Source organism: Notechis scutatus, chromosome 2 (genome assembly GCF_049901735.1).
Source record: "Notechis scutatus isolate UNSWTSFEM ecotype Mainland chromosome 2, rNotScu1.2, whole genome shotgun sequence".
Taxonomy (NCBI): Eukaryota; Metazoa; Chordata; class Lepidosauria; order Squamata; family Elapidae; genus Notechis; species Notechis scutatus.
The window spans coordinates 14,359,241-14,375,997 of record NC_142010.1 but is presented as its reverse complement, the minus strand read 5'-3'; the positions used below and the strand labels follow the sequence as shown (position 1 = coordinate 14,375,997).

At 46.7% G+C, this 16,757-nt stretch overlaps 4 protein-coding genes across 5 annotated transcripts in view; 2 read left to right on the top strand and 2 right to left on the bottom strand.

Annotated features, from left to right (window-relative positions):
• Positions 1 to 16,757, top strand: part of LOC113427630 (uncharacterized) — a 182,353-nt gene that overhangs the window by 20,054 nt on the left and 145,542 nt on the right. The gene's annotated exons all lie outside the window — the stretch shown is intronic.
• Positions 1 to 16,757, top strand: part of LOC113427353 (uncharacterized) — a 256,359-nt gene that overhangs the window by 111,874 nt on the left and 127,728 nt on the right.
• LOC113427628 (uncharacterized) lies at positions 33 to 3,364 on the bottom strand. Its single transcript, XM_087953518.1, has 3 exons — positions 1,467 to 3,364; positions 672 to 807; positions 33 to 537 (listed from the first exon to the last, which is right to left on the bottom strand). The coding sequence occupies exons 1-3, from the start codon at positions 2,703 to 2,705 to the stop codon at positions 410 to 412; spliced, it is 1,503 nt and encodes a 500-aa protein (XP_087809644.1). The 5' UTR covers positions 2,706 to 3,364; the 3' UTR covers positions 33 to 409.
• On the bottom strand, positions 4,901 to 15,035 carry LOC113427627 (uncharacterized). Its single transcript, XM_087953418.1, has 6 exons — positions 14,959 to 15,035; positions 13,951 to 14,561; positions 13,379 to 13,493; positions 13,195 to 13,262; positions 11,220 to 11,349; positions 4,901 to 8,528 (listed from the first exon to the last, which is right to left on the bottom strand). The coding sequence occupies exons 2-6, from the start codon at positions 14,362 to 14,364 to the stop codon at positions 6,373 to 6,375; spliced, it is 2,883 nt and encodes a 960-aa protein (XP_087809544.1). The 5' UTR covers positions 14,365 to 14,561; positions 14,959 to 15,035; the 3' UTR covers positions 4,901 to 6,372.

Sequence of the window (16,757 nt, the reverse complement as noted above, 5' to 3'; positions counted from 1 at the left end):
CATTTCATTACCTGGCTAGACAACATTATCAACACAAGTGAGTGAGGTTTTCTCTCTGTTTTTATACAGTACCTTGCCTGGCCAGTGTTGGATGGTGGAGGGGGATGGTTTCCTCTTGACAGCTCCTGAATCACAGTATTGTTTTCTGATTGTTTGTCTGGTATGATTTATTAACCCAAATTATAAATATTTACTATTAAAGTGACTGGGCAGTTTACAGATAAGAAACTATGCAATCCATACAAAAAAGACAAGATCAAAGAGTTAAAAAGAGGGAGGGAACATCCTTCAGCCACCAACCACCCCCAGGGTTGGATACCACTCTTGGATCCCTGTGCCAGTTGATAAGAGCAAGCATGACTTGAAAGGGATCTCCTAATTAATTCTGCCACATTCCATTTCAGGCTGCTTAAAGAGCAGTAATGCTGTTGAGTCCCAGGGGGAAAGGGGACCCCAAGTGATCTCCTAAATGTTTCTCTCCTACCTGAACTGGAGGTTCAGCCATTCTTTCAGTTCCACCAGGAAAAGGTGATGATCCTAGAAACAGCAAAGGCATAATTTGATTTCCTGCATGGGACTTTCACTGAACTAAAGCAGAATTTCAAATATTACGTGAAGAACATTGAGATATTTCTTGAGAATGTCAGGTTCCTTTGAAAGACTCCCTTTACCTCCTGAGGTGTCCCAACCTGGATCTTCTTGGGGGATCTCCCTGAAAGGCAGCTGTTGAGAGACATATGACAGATCCTTGATCCCTTTAGGATGCCTCGGGATGGCTTCCAGAAAGGGCTGCTGCATCTGACGTACCTGGAGATGGAAAAGAGAAATGAAGGTTCAGATAAAATTTCTCAACTTTGCAGACTCTGCAACCCCTTGATGCAGATGTGTTAGGAATCTGTCCATGAATTAGTTGGGTTGGCAATATATAAACCAACAATGTATGTTGGTAGCTTTAAGACAAAATCACTGTATTGATTCCAATTGGTTGATTGTATTGTAAATTGCCATAAGAGGGAGCTAGAGATCATGGCTTGCTCTCTCTGACATTCTGTCTCTCTGACATTCTGTCTCTCTGACATTCTGTTGCTATCTAAGGTGCTCTGTTGTGCTTATACTTTGATATTTTTGTTTACTGGAAATGACAAAGGCAACAAGTAAGAAGACTTTGTAATTGGATATTCTTTGGACTGTAAAACGTTTATTGGCCTGTGCTATTTCTTAAAGTAAACTTTAACTCAATTTAGTGTATCTGTGTGTGGCTGAATAGTTATGAATGAATAATTCATAACTAATAAACGTTTCCATGTGCATATCCCTGTTAATCAAGGGTTATTTTGTACATATCATAACAAGATGGAACAATGGAGCAAGTGGCCCAAATACATATTCTGGGGAAAAATGGAGAAAATGCTCAATTCAAAGATATTCTTGATTAATGCATAGCTTCAGAGAGGGTGTTCTCTCACCTGCAGCTCTTCCAGCTGCTGCTTCTCTGCCTGGCTCAACAGGAAGCCTTCGGCCAAGGCCACCGCCTGGGCGCTGGTCTCCGCTCCACACTCCCGCACCCAGCTGGCCATCTCTGCAGGAAGCACGGCCAGCAGCTGCTCCAGGATCACCAGGTCCAGCATCTGTGCCTTGGTCTTCTTCTCTGGCTGCAGCCAATCCTGGCAGAGTTGATACAGGCGGCTGCACATCTCCCGTGGGCTCTTGCCCCAAATGTCCAAGGGCAGGAGGCCGACCTTCTCCCTGGTGGTTTCCCGCAAGGCATCCTGCAGCTCCTCCACCTTCTCCCAGAGGGCTTCCTTTAGGGAGGAGTTCTGCAGGGCACTCCTCAGGGAGTCCACCTGGGCCAGCAGCACCTCCGCCTGCGTCAGCGTGTCTGACCAGAATGCCAGCACCTGCGTCTCCAGGGCCGCCGCTTTCTTCCACAGGACATGCGCCTCCTTCACAGGCGCCTCCCGGGCAGCTCTTCGCAGGGCTGCCTCCCCCTGCCCCAGGGGCACCTGCCGGAGGGTCCGGCGAAAGGCTTCAGCTTCTCTCCGGGCCGTCTCAGCCTCCTCCAGACGGCCTGCCCACAAGCCCTTCTCCAGGCAGGCCACCTCCCAGCAGTCCGTCTTCCGCAGCAGCGCCTCGGCCTTTTCCAGCATCGGCTGTAGCCCTTCCAGCGACGCCTCCTGAAGGCCGGTGCGCAGCCCCTCCAGCTCCCTCCGCAACGCATCGGCGTTCTCGGCCCAGCCTTCTTCCTCCAGGGCCTCCCGCAGGGCCAGCAGTTGCCGGGCCCGGATGCGCCCTTCCTTCCGCACCGCCCGGCCCAACTCCCGCAGGCTCTCCCAGAGCTGGTCGTCCAGGAACGCCGCCAGGGCCACTTCCAGCTTCCGCGCGGCGCGCACCGGCCGCCCCCGGCCCTCGGCCGCCTCCAGCTCCGCCACCACGCCCAGGAGCGCCTCCCGCAGAGCCGTCACCTTCTCCGCCGAAGTGGTGGGCGCGGCTGCGGCTGCGGCTGCTGGCTCGGCCGGTACCGGCGACTCTTTGTCCTCGCTCGGCGCCTCCTCCTCCTCCTTGGCCAGGGCCGGCGGCGCCGCAGATCCCCCGCCGCCCGCGGCAGGCGCGGCCGCTCCACCCGTACCGCTGCCGGGCTTTCTCCGCCGGGCCCGCCGGGCCGCCTCGCGCTCGGCGCGCGCCTGGAACCAACGGAGCAGCGCCATCTCCAGCCTCAGGAAACCCTGGAGCCGCTGCTGCTCCGCCTCCGAGAGTGCTGCGCCCCGGGCCAGCAGGGCGTCCCTGCCTCGGCGAGCCTCGCTCAGCTGCGCCCGGAACCGCTGCAGGTTCGGCTGGCCCAGGTTGACCTCCCAGCGCCAACGCGCCCGCACCGGCTCCGACACCCGCTCCGCCAGCAGAGCCTCCACCTCGGCCAGCCGCTCCGGGGAAACCTCCGCCTCCGCCGCCGCGACCCCGAGGAACCGCCATCGCCGCCGCTGCTGCGCGCTCCCCCCCGACACCGCTCCGGCCACAGGAGCGCGCACGGCGACCCTGTTTGGCGACGGAAGCGGTTGCCCCGCGCGCTGCCTTTTGCCTTCCGCCCCGCCCCCCAACAGCCGCTTTCCGAGACTTCAACTCCCAGAATTCTCCCGTCAGCCTTCCGAGGGCTTCTCGCCCCGCCTCCCGAGTATTCTGAACACGCCGACACGCGAATAAAAGGCCTCTCGCGGTGCTGCTTCCCGGCGCCGCCTTTTCCATAATGAAGGCTACGCAGGAACCTTCTACACCAGCACTCGGCGGTCAAAAAAGTCGAAATGGCGACCCACACGGCCTGATTTCATCTGTTCAGCCTGAGAAACCGACTAAAATCTGAAATAAAAGGCCTCCCCCCGGTGGTTCGTCCCTCATCCCGATGCTGTTTGGGCGATTCTCCTCACGGGCCATCCGTCCCTTTCCCGCCCGTTTCTTCTTTTGCGCTTCTGGGCGCCTAGGTCAATTTTCGGGCCAATTTTACCTCAGGAAAGAATTCAGTATTATTCTGCCTCCTCTTCTCAAATCACCGTCTGAGGTAATGTCTCCCTATTCTATGCTGAGGTAACCTGAGGTAAAAACAGAAAGCAGGTAACCTTATAGAGATCAGATATGGCATTACTGTACATATGCAACACATGAGGGAACTTTGAAGTTGATAAAATGAGGTATCAGCTTGAAGCAGGCCAAAGAGGTAGATAGGTAGCAGCCAGGTTAAGCTCGAAGCCAGGAATCAAATTAGCTTTTATCTCGTTATTTGACAAGGATGGCCTCATTTTGGGTCTTTTTCTTTTGAATAAATGTGAAAATATCCAATTTAATAGCCGGAGAAGGGGACAAAGGTCCCAAACACCCAGTTGTGGCTGAGTGAGGGCGGGGCTCCCACCAGAGGGGATCTGTGCTCTGATTGGTTGCTGCAAGTGGAAAGGGGGCGTTTCCCTTTTCCCCACCTTTTTCTTCTGCGCTATTTTTGATTTACCTCCGTCTTCCCTGCTGTGAATGTAGATGCTAAATACATTTATTTATATAAAACTACAAGTTTCTGTCAGTGTCTCCCACTTCCTTTGGACAGTTGCTATGCAATTCCTCCACATTAAATCTCTTCAGTTGCACCTTCCAGTTAAGTGTTTCCTTCCACAAAGTTTCAATGATTCCAATATTGTCACACCAGCCTTTGGGTTCCACCTTTACCTTGTTTCTTTCTCATGCTTTGAGCATCCGATTCCCTTTTTGACTGGCTGGTTTCTACATCTCCTGTTTTGTGTCTGAGTTCCCCTTTTTTCTTCCAATTTGGTGGATTCCCCTGAGATTTCAGCTTCAAATTAGTTTCCAAAACTTCCCCTCTCTCACTATCAAGCCCAGGATGAGGGGGTCAAGAATTCAGAGGGGGGCTCTTGGGATAGGGTAAGGGGTGGCAATTAGGACTGAGGAGATCAGGCAGATCCCAAGATCACAGCAGAGCTTTGGAGGATCCCTCTTAATCCTCGCTTCAGCAAATGCTCCAACTGGCACAACTCTAGGAGGGTCTTTAAAAGGTCCGCTCCAGCTCAGAATACTTTGCTAACAATGTTTCTCTTTCTTGAGGGATTGTTTTTAATAACTGTTAATTCTATAATGCTGAAGAACATTCAATTTTTTATTTCTAACTTAAAGTAGGGATTTAATCTGGTTGCCACCCTGACAAAGAACATTTCAGGTGTGGGTTGTTTTTTCATAATAAGCCCATTTGCATCTGGGAACATTAAAGATCTTTGTGGAATAGCTAAAAAAAAAGGCAGTGGCTTTACAAAGTGAAAATCGTGACTATTTGTTTGAACAAGAAATGCAAATTCTGGAAGAGAAAAAATATTTCAGCAACAAAACTGATAGAGCATTTTTAAATCAGTGAAAATTGAAGTTTCAATTTGGCATTTTATTAAAAACATCTTTAACTCGTATAGATTTTTTTAGTAGGTAAACAAACTACCAGATGGCATGAATCATTTTTATGGCCCAACCCAAAATTCACCTAATTTTAGACAAAAATCTACTGATAACATTTTGGGGTTCCAATTTGATGAGATGGGAGTTGCTGGAGAGAGATTTTAATTCACTTCTGGATCCACTATGAATTGCAAGAAGATTTTTCTTTTCTTTTTAAAGACACCCCCCCTCCCCCAGAGACACAGCTTTCTCCTTCTGTCCATCTAGGAATTGACGGAGCCCTGGTGCCTGAAGTCCTAAGCCCGATACAAGTCTTTGAGGGATGGCACCCCTACCCGCACTTTGGGCTCAAGCAGGAGATCCTATACTATTTCAGGATCTATTGATATTCCTATAGGATCACTTTCAGACAAGTGACTTATCAAAGTCTCTTTTTTAAAACGTCCATTGATGAAGCAACTGCAATGTCTGAAGGAAAGCTGTTCCAATGGTTAATTGTCTTCACTTTAAGGAAGATTCTCATTAATTCGAGGTTGCTTCTCTCCTTGATTATTTTACATGCATTATTTCTTGTCCTGCCCTCTGGTGCTTTGGAAAATAAATTGCCCCCCTCCTCTTTGTGGCAGCCTCTCAAGTACTGGAATACTGCTATCATGTCACTCTTAATCCTTCTTTTCTGCAGACTAGCCACCCCCAAATCCTGAAAACGTTCATGTGTTATAGTCTTCAGGCCGTTAATCATCTTAGCTGTTCTTGTTTGCACTTTCTCCAAAATCTAAACATCTCTTTTGTAATGTGATGATCAAATCTGGATGCAGTATTCCAGGTGTGGCCTTACTGAGGCTTTATAAAACAGTACTAATACTTCATGTGATTTTGATTCAATACATCTGTTTATATAATCAAGGATTATATTAGCTTTTTTGGCTGCTGCCACACACATAGGTAACTGATGTTTAACTGATCATCCATTTGGACTACCAAGGTCCCTCTCACAGTTACTGTTTTTGAGCCAGGTTTCCTGTAATGTTTTTCCTGCCCAGGTGTAAAATTTACTTTTCTCCACATAGTTTCATTTTGTTGGATTCAACCTTCTCTCATTTGGACCAGAAAGACACAATATACATACATGTACAAATCTAGAGAGACATGATAGGTAGGCAGTTAGAATGCAGTACTACAGGCTAATTGTCCACAGCCGAGAGTTCGATCCTGACCGATTCATGGTTGATTCACCCTTTTGAGGTTGCTAAAATGAGGACCCAGATTGTTGGCGACCATAATGCTGACTTTGTAAACTGCTCAGAAAGTGTGGTAAAGCATTGTGAAGTGGTATATAACTCTAGGTGGAATTGGCTGTTGCTATAGTTTCTCCCAAACATGGATCCTTTTATGAGAAAATGACCACTCAGAGCAAAACTCTTTCAACATTCCATGCATTTATATGGCTTCTTCCGTGTGGATCATCTTATGAGAAATAAGATTACGTTTTTGAGCAAAGGTCTTTCCACACTCCATGCATTTATATGGCTTCTCCCCTGTGTGGGTTCTTTTATGGGAAATAAGATTACCTCTTTCAGCAAAGGTCTTTCCACATTCCATGCATTTAAATGGCTTCTCTCCTGAGTGGATCTTTTTGTGTCTTCTAAGACCACTGCCATGAGTAAACATCTTTCCACACTCCATGCATTTATACGGCTTCTCCCCTGTGTGGATCATCTTATGGGAAATAAGACTAAATCTTCGAGCAAAAGTCTTTCCACACTCCGTACATTTATAAGGTTTCTCTCCTGAGTGGGTCATTTTGTGTCGTCTAAGTCCACTGCCATGACTAAACGTCTTTCCACACTCCATGCATTTATACGGCTTCTCTCCTGTATGGATCATCTTATGGGAAATAAGATTACCTCTTTCAGCAAAAGTCTTTCCACACTCCATGCATTTAAATGGTTTCTCTCCTGTGTGGAGTGTTTTGTGGCTTCTAAGGTCACTGCTCCGGGCAAATGTCTTCCCACATTCTATGCATTTAAATGGTTTCTCTCCTGTGTGGAGCATTTTGTGGCTTCTAAGGTCACTGCTCCGAGCAAAGTTCTTCCCACACTCCATGCATTTATATGGTTTCTCTCCTGAGTGGATCTTTTTGTGGCTTGTAAGTCCACTACGATCAGTAAACGTCTTTCCACACTCCATGCATTTATATGGCTTCTCTCCTGTGTGGATCTTTTTGTGGATAGTAAGGTTACTGCTCAGAGCAAAGGTCTTTCCACATTCCATGCATTTAAATGGTTTCTCTCCTGTGTGGATTTTTTTGTGAATAGTAAGTCTACTGCTCAGAGCAAAGGTCTTTCCACACTCTATGCATTTAAATGGTTTCTCTCCTGTGTGGATCTTTTTGTGGATAGTAAGTCTACTTCTCAGAGCAAAGGTCTTTCCACACTCCATGCATTTATATGGTTTTTCTCCTGAGTGGATCATTTTGTGTCTTTTAAGTCCACTGCCATGAGTAAATGTCTTTCCACACTCCATACATTTATATGGCTTCTCTCCTGTGTGGATCATCAGATGGGAAATAAGATTACCTCTTAAAGCAAAGGTCTTTCCACATTCCATACATTTAAATGGTTTCTCTCCTGTGTGGATCTTTTTGTGGATAATAAGTCTACTGCTCAGAGCAAAGGTCTTTCCACACTCTATGCATTTAAATGGTTTTTCTCCTGTGTGGAGCTTTTTGTGGATGGTAAGTCTTCTACTATAAGCAAAGGTCTTTCCACACTCCATGCATTTATATGGCTTCTCCTCTGTGTGGATGATCTTATGGGAAATAAGATTACGTTTTTCACCGAAGGTCTTTCCACACTCCATGCATCTATACGGCTTCTCTCCTTTGTGGATCATCTTATGGGAAATAAGATTACGTTTTTCACCAAAGGTCTTTCCACACTCCATGCATTTATATGGTTTTTTCCCTGTGTGAATTCTTTCATGGGAAGTAAGTGTACTTCTATGAGCAAAGGTCTTTCCACACTCTATGCATTTATATGGTTTCACTCCCGAGTGGATCCTTTTATGGGAAATAAGATTACTGCTATGAGCAAATGTCTTTCCACACTCTAAACATTTATATGGTTTCTCTCCTGAATGGATCCTTTTATGGATAGTAAGTTCCGTGCTTGTTCTAAAACATTTTCCACATTCCAAACATTTATAAGGCTTCTCTTTTGTGTCAATCACTTTTTGAGCTGTAAGGAAGTTATTCCCAAGAGAAAGAATGAATGTCCCATTGTAATTTTGTCCATTGTGTCTTCTTATAGCATCTTCTCCTTTGTTTTGGGTTAAATAGTTTTCATTTACTTGTACTGTACCTTTGAATAGCTTCACACTTTTTCCAGTATATTTTTTCCTTATTTTCTCTTCTTGGGCAAGAAAGTCTTGCATTGGAGCATCAGTGTAAGATGAGCTTTCCTGATTCCAAATCTTTGACTGGTTTCTCTCATGGCTTTCAAATTCCATTCGAATTCCAAACTTCTCTGTTCCATCTTTAGCATTGATCACTTGGGACAGTTCAGAGGAATCTTGATTCTCCTGCCCATTATTACCTTCAAAGCAAAAGGGAAATGAAAATGATGACAAGGTTAGAGAAAAAGATCAAAGTGTAGAAAGTCAAGTGAATTTCCTTCTGAATTTCTCCAAAATTCCATTAGGTTATATGTTTACATGTCTGCAGTGGTGTGATATAAACATGATCGTTTGTATATTCATGAATCATGAAAGCTTTGAAAATATCTAGAAAACATATCTTTCTTTACAATTATCTCTCTCTCTCTCTCTCTCTCTCTCTCTCTCTATATATATATATATATATATATATATATATTCTCAGGTATCTCGGTATTTGTATGTGGATCTTTAGTTATTTGGGTTTTCTCCGCGTAAGATTGGAAGTATCTAGGCAACGTTTCGATGAAGTCTCATTCATCATCTTCAGGCTTCTGTCTTCAGCTCTGTGCTTCTCAGAGTGATGTGAGTTTGCAGCTGCTTCTTCCTTTTAACTGCTAGTGGGGTGTGACTTGATTGGTTGGGGGCTTGGCTGTGTTCTGATTGGGTGGGGGTGTGTTCTCATTGGTTGGGGGTTTGGCTGTGTTCTGATTGGTTGGGGGGTTGCATATATATATATATGCAAATCTCAGAATCAGTTTTGAGTTAAGGAATAGAATACAATAACAGAGTTGGAAGGGAGGTTGAAGGTCTTCTAGTCCAACCCCCTGCTTAGGCAGGAAACCTACGCCACTTCAGACAAATCGTTATCCAACATCTTAAAATCTTCCAGTGTTGGAGCATTCACACCTTATGAAGGCAAGTTGTTCCACTGATTGTTATAACTGTCAGGAAATTCTCCTTAGTCCTAAGTTGCTTCTCTCCTTGATTAGTTTCCACCCATTGCTTCTTGTCCTATCCTCAGGTGCTTTGGAGAATAGCTTGACTCCCTCTTCTTTGTGGCAGCCATAGATATCGGAACACTGCTATCATGTCTCCCCTAGTCTTTCTTTTCATTAAACTAGACATACTCAATTCCAGTAATCTTTCTTTATGTTTTAGTCTCCAGTCTGCTAATCATCATTGTTGCTCTTCTCTGCACTCTTTCTAGAGTCTCAACATCTTTTTTACATCTGGCAACCAAAACTGGATGCAATATTTCAAGTGTGGTCTTATCAAGGCCTTATAAACTGGTATTAACACTTCAAGTGATCTTGATTCTGTCCCTCTTAATGCAGCCTAGACCTGTGTTGGTTTTTTTGGCAGCTGCTGCACATGGCGGGCTCATATTTAAATGGTTGTCCACTAGACTCAGAGTTCCTCTCACAGTTACTCCTATTGAGCAAGGTACCACATATACTGTGCCTGTGCATATTTTTTTTGTCTTGAATGTAGAACCTTACTTTTTTTCACATTGAATTTCATAATAATCAGGGAAAACATCCATGGAGGAATTAGGAGAAAACTTAAGATTTATTGGAGCACTGCAATACTTTAGGCCTGTGTTCTTTTAAGGACTGAGGACTGCACGAGATCCAGAGCAAAAGTCTTTTAAAATGAAGAGGCCTTCCCTCTCTTTGAAAAGCATTTTGCCCTGGATTTCATGCAGGCCTTGGTTAGCACAGAACAGAGGCCTAAAGCACTGTAGTACGAGATCACGTGAGATCAGTAGTGCTAAATTTCCCACTACTGATCTTATGTGTCTCTCACTACTCTAGGCCTCTTTTTTCTATGCACTGAAGTCGATGGCTTGCCACATTGTTGCAAGGTACCGTATTTTTCGAACTATAAGACGCACCTAGGTTTAGAGAAGGAAAACAAGAAAAAAATAGGTTTTGGCTTTGGCGCGTCCCATTTTTGCCCTCCCTGGCATCCAGGAGCACTCTACATGCCAAAAAAAGGGCCCATTTTTGGCCTCCCAAGCCCTTTGTGTGGGCCCATTTCTGGCCTGCAGAGTGCTTCTGGATTGCTGGGGGCAAAAACGGGGCACATGGAGGGTTTGAGAGGCCAAAAAGAGGCATGTATTCACTCCATAAGACGCACAGACATTTCCACCCAATTTTGGGGGGGAAAAGTGTCTTATAGTCTGAAAAATATGGTAAGTCATGGCGGGATAGGGTGGGAGAATAGGTAGGGTGAACGTTACAGCAACTCTGCTGTCATTCATAAGTGTGAACAATGGCCGTGGTGCTACAACACTCATAATTTCAGGAGTGGGTCTCCAATACATGGGGGAGGGCTAGTCGTAACTTAGAACGGTCGCTAAGTGAACTGTTGTAACTTGGGGATTGCCTGTACCCTACAATCGGGTGGGATTCAAAAATCCCAGCAACCGGTTCGTTGCCCGGTTGCTGGGTAGGCATGGCCATGGTGGTCGTGGCCTCCTGGAACTTCTTGTTTCGGGCTTCCAGTGGATTGGGAGAATGCTCTTCCATGGCCTAGGGGTGAAAGTTCTGTTCTCACACAATTTGGGGAGATTTCAGAGGACAAATGACAACACACTCCTCTCATACGACCTCCAGAAGACACATAAAAGCACACCTCTTTCTTTTCAGCCTCCACAGAGAAGTTCAAATAGAAATAGGACAATACAATGAGAAATGGCATAGAAAGCATCTAAGCAAAGAGACATTGGAGCATGACAACGCCAGATCCTTTTCTTCTCCCTCCCAGGAGACAATATCTGACCAGTGGTTTTTAAATAAAAAAAAACCATAATCTTTCTTCTTGATTGGGGACTAGGAAACTCTTACCCAGAGAGACCAGGTTCCTATGGTTTTCAAGCATGACTTCCCAATGCAGTGATTTCTGGTCAGGATCCAGCTGAGACCATTCCTCCTCAGAGAAATACACAGCCACCTCCTCGAAGGACACAAGACTCTCCTGAACACAGGAAAAAAAAACACAACAGCAGGATTTTCAAGATCTGTTCATCATTGATTTAGTCAAGAGGATAGAAGGGGAACTCTTCAAATTTGCAGACAAGACCAGATTGACAGGAATACCAACACTCCAGAAGATAAGCTCAGAGATACAGAAGGATCGACAAATTGGGCCCCATCTAACAAAACAAAATCAACAGTGAGAAATGTAAGGTTCTACATTTAGGAAAGAAAAACCAAATGCACTGGCATAGAATAGATGATACCTGGCTCAACAATAGTAAGTGCAAAAGGGATCTTGGAGTCCTAGTGGACAACCACTTAAACATGAGTCAGCACTATGTTAATGTTAGTATCACTTTATAAGGCCTTGGTAAGACCACACTTGGAATATTGCATCCAGTTTTGGTTGCCAGATGGAAAAAAATGTCTTTAGACTCTAGAAAGAGGGCAGAGAAGAGCAATAAAACCTATTAGTGGTCTGGAGGCTAAAACATAAAGAACAGTTGCTGGAACTGGGGATGTCTAGTTTCATGAAAAGAAGGCCTAGGGCGTGACATGATAGCAGTGTTCCAAGAAGCAATGGATGGAGACTATTCAAAGAGAGAACCAACCGGCAACTAAAGAGAAATTTCCTGACAGTGAGAACAATTAATCAGGGGAATGACTTGCCTCCAGAAATTGTGGATGCTCCAATACTGGAGGTTTTTATGAAGAAACTGGACAGCCATTTATCTGAAATGTTATAGGGTTTCTTGTCTGAACAGGGAGTTGGACTAGAACAGTGGTCGCCAACCAGTGGGCTGGGGACCACTGGTGGTCCATGAGAAAATTTTGGTGGTCCGCAATGTACCCCTCAAAGCACCCACTGGCCCCCACCCTTCAACTGACCACAAACCTTGAGTAGAGCACGCAAGCTGGAACTGGAAGGTAAGACCAATGGGGGGTGGGGGGAAAGGAGGGAAATCCACTCCAGCGTGGTTTGCTGACATTGGTGGGAAAGACGGTCCCATATTCCAGAACTGCAGTAGTCACAGGACTGGCCCTTTGTTCATCCCAGAGCAGCTCCTCCAGTCCATGGCAGGCCGGTGCACCCGGGTGAAGGAGCAGTTGCTTCGGGATGACCAAAGAGCCAGTCATGTGACTACTGCAGCTCTGGAATATGGGACTGACTTTCCCACCAATGTCAGCAAGACACTGTCAGTCAAAATTCATATTAGTGGTCCGCGGGATTTAAAATTATGTGTTTGGTGGTCCCTGAAATCCAAAAGGTTGGAGGCCCCTGGACTAGACCTCAAGATACCTATCAACTCTGTTATTCTGTTCCATTGTTCCCAAATCAGAGATATGCATTAAGTTAAATGGCTGTGCGTCACACAAGTCCTAATTTTAGGTGAGAAAATGGGCAAATCTGAAAATTGCTTTCACTGAGGAAATATTTGGGGAAGTTTTATCAGGTTATAAATAAGGCTTTTAAAAAATGGTAATGTGGCAATGTATTTATTTTTATTAGCTTTTCAAAATTCTGAGTCAAAGAAAAAAAGGGGGGGGGCTTTAGCAGTTCCTGCACTGTGATAGGTTTCTTCCTACTTCTTGAAAGACTTTTCAAAATATTACTTCTTGTAAATTCCAACTTGGAGGAGTACCTAGCAGAACAAGATAACCAGAGGAAGCTAGGCTGGCCGACAGAAACTTGAACCTGCTATTCTGCTCTCCACATGTTGTGGAAGAACACAAAAATAATCCAGGACAAAGAAGGGGGGGAAACAGAAGGCTCGAGCCCACTGCACACCCGCTTCACTTCCTGAGGGGAGAATAGAAATCTAATATCTTTTCCCTTTCTTACTTGATTTGGAGGTTCAACCGATGTTTGATCACCGTCATAAGAACCAGAAAGCTTCATTCTTTGTTTCTCTGTAAGGAATAAATAATTTCAAAATGTATAATTAACAAAATAGGAGGAGGTGTTCTATAGGAGAGAAGAGAGAGGGAAGGTAAGACAGATGGGTAATCGGAGGATCTTCCATTACCTCCTGACGTGTCGTGACTTGGATCTTCCCAAGGGATCCTCCCGAAAAATAGTTCCTGAGGGGGATTTGATGGGTTCTTCTTTCCCTCAGGATTTCTGATCTCCACACTGCAGCACTTCAAATAGGAGGAAGAAAGAAGCAGAAATAATGTACATCACACAACACAAAGTGGATTCTTGTATTCAGAACACAACCTCAAGGCCCCCAATATCCATCCGTGTGGCTGAATGAGAAAACAATGGCAATAAGACTTATATATAGTGGTTTACAGCCTTCTCTAAGCAGTTTACAGAGTCAGCATATTGCCCTCAACAATTTGGGTCCTCATTTTACCCACCTCAGAAGGATGGAAGGTTGAGTCAACCTTGAGCCTAGTTGGATTTGAACTGCCAAACTGTAGGCAGCTGGCTGCAGAGGTAGCTTGCAGTACTGCACTCTAACCACTGCGCCACAGAGGCTCCTACAAGAACAGGTGAATTGCCACATATTAAGAATGTGGGAGAAGTTTGGGAAGGAGGTGTGAAGCATTCAAACACTATTTATTCCCTTCTGAGCTCCCTAAAATCTCCCACCTGCCACTGGAGAGGCTCCTTCTGCTCCTCCGCCTGGCTCAGAAGGAAGCCTTCTGCTAGGGCCACCGCCTGGGAGCTGCTCTCTGCTCCACACTCCCGCACCCAGTCCTCTATCTCTGGCGGCAGAAGGAACAGGAGATGCTCCAAAACCACCAGGTCCAGCATCTGGGCTTTGCTGTGCTTTCCTGGTCTCAGCCATCGGCTGCACAAGTCATGGAGTCGGCTGCAAAGTCCTCGGGGACCCTCAGCCTCACGGTATTGGATGAAGTTCCAGGGCGGAACTTCTGAAGGGAGCATGGTTCCCTCCTGCAGGACCTTCTGCCCGGGTCTGGTCCAGCTCTCCTCACAGCTCTCAGGCTGAAGAACTGCGGGGCCTTTTCCACTCCCCTCTTTGGCCAAAGGGGGTATCTCCATCCTTTCTCTCTCCGGCAGAGCAGCTCCAAAGGGCTCCAGGGACTCTGGGGGGTCTCCAAGGGCGTCTTCATTTACAGGACCATTTCTGGGGCCGCAGGATGGATCCCTGCCAGTTCTTCCCCTCTCTTCCTTCCTTCTTTCCCCCACAGAGGAAATCCTGGCTTGCAAAGGATGCCAAGGGCTCCGAGGTTCTGGATCTGGGAGGAAGAGAAAAACCAAAGCCCAGGATCAGAAAAGGGGATTCAGCCCCTGGACCCGCTTCCCCCAACCTGTCCTGAGCTCCAAGCGGCTCCTCCTAGCACAGGGCCCATCCCATCCCACAGCAGGGCCGGGAAGGAGGCAGGTGTAGAGCCCCCCCCCCGCTTCTCTCCCCTTCCGGAGACAGGATCGGGCCCTTGGGGATCCTAGTGCGAATCCTGCCTCCTCCTCTTCCCCTGGCCCTCTCTCCTCTCCTGCTGGGCCTCCGCCAGGCTCCCTCCCCATTCGCATGCAGAGGTCGGCTGGGGAGCATGGAACGCAGGAAGAGCCCCCTCCCTCACCCGGGTCACATCTGAATGTCACTCGCCCCCCCCCCCGACTCTCCCGCATCCTCACCGTCGCCTGCGGAGCCCCAGGTGTTGAGGAAAGCGAGTACGGAGTCCTAGAGAGGCAAGGCTCAGTGATATCACTTCCTCTGGGAAGGCAGCCTTGACGTTCGCCCTCCAGTAGCCTGGAGTTCCCTTCCCTTCCCTTGGCGGAGGGCGCCACCTGGTGGATTTGGGGAAAGAGCCAGGGTGGTAGAAACGGCGGGAAAGGGGAGCGGACGGGAGGGGGAAGGGAGAGTGCCGGGATGATGGGCTTGGGAGTAGCGGGAAAGGCCCCTTCTGCATGGTTCCCTGTCAGACAAAGGCTTCGAGTCTGTGCTTCTTTCCCCCCTTTTATATGAACCCAAATGCCTCGAAGGAGGTTTTCGTCTTTCTTCTGTGGCGTTTCTAGAGCGATTTGGTTATTTCTTATCTATAAAAATGCAACTCCACCTCCGCCTCTTTCATTAGGTCCCTTCTATATTTATTTAGAGAAGAGGAGAGAGAAATTTTCTTTCTTGCAGCCCCTGAAATATTGGAAGATGCCACCATGTCTCCCCTCGTCCTTCTTTTCCTCAGACCAGACACACCCAGTTCCAGCAACCGTTTTTTAAAATATCTTTTAGCCTCCATCTTTGTTGCTCTTCTCTGCACTTTTTCTAGAGTCTGAAGATCTTCTTTACTTATTTATTTATTATACAAAACACAAAGAAAAATGGGAAATTAAAGGAAGGAGAAAGAGAGGAAAAGAAAGTCTGAAGTACAAGAGAAAAAAAAGAAAAGATGTTTTCTTCTTTTTAGCACAGTGGAAGATTTTTTTTTAAAAAAAACACCATTCCAGCCTGACAATTCAATCTAATGGACAAAAGCAAAGTCATTTTGGGTCTTTTTCTTTTGAACCCTTTAAATGTGAAAATATCCCATTTAATGGCTGGAGAAGGAAAGCGCACAAAGGTCCCAAACACCCCATTGTGGCAGAGTGAGGGGCGGGCTCCCGCCTGAGGGGATCTGCGCTCTGATTGGTTGCTGCGGGTGGAAAGGGGGCGTTTCCCTTTTTCCCCGCCTTTTTCTTCTCTGGGCTGAGATTTACCTCAGGATGTTCCTGACTGTCTTCTCTGCTGCAAATGTTAAATACTTTTATATTGATATAAAAGTACAAGTTTGTGTCCGTGTCTCCCGTGCTTCCTTTGGGCAGCAGCTGCGCAATTCCCCCCGCATTAAATCTCTCCGGTTGCACCTGCCAGTCGTGTTTTTACCCCATGAAAGTGTCGGAAGGAAAATCAGGTCCAGGTCCAAGAAGGGAAGAAAATGGAGGCTGCTTACGAAAGGAGGTTGATTGACGGGCAGAACCGAGAACAGCCTGCAGTTAGAACAGAACAGAGCTGGAAGGGACATGGGAGGTCTTCTAGTCCAGCCCCCTGCTCAGGCAGGAAAACCTCCAGCATTCCAGACAAGGGGCTGCCGGGTCTCTTCTTCAGTGACGGAGCGCCCACAACTTCTGGTGGCCAGGAGTCCCATCGGCTGATTGTCCTCCCTGCCAGGAAGTTTCACTCCAGTTCTCTGTCGCTTTTTCTCTCTCCGGAGAGTCTCCACCCGTTGCTTCTCGTCTTCCGGGGCTTCGGAGGGGAGCTTGGCCCCCTCTCTCTCCTCTGGGACAGCCCCCAAATCCTCTCCTGGGGCTGCAGGGTGAAGGGGCGGCTTTTTTTGGGTGGGTGCTGCGTTTTTTCCCCCCTCTGAGAGTCTCAGGAGTGAAACAGGAATAAAAAGGAGCCGTTCTGGGGCGCTTCCTTGCTCCAGGGCCGAAAGAGGCGGAGATTCCTGGGGGGAAAA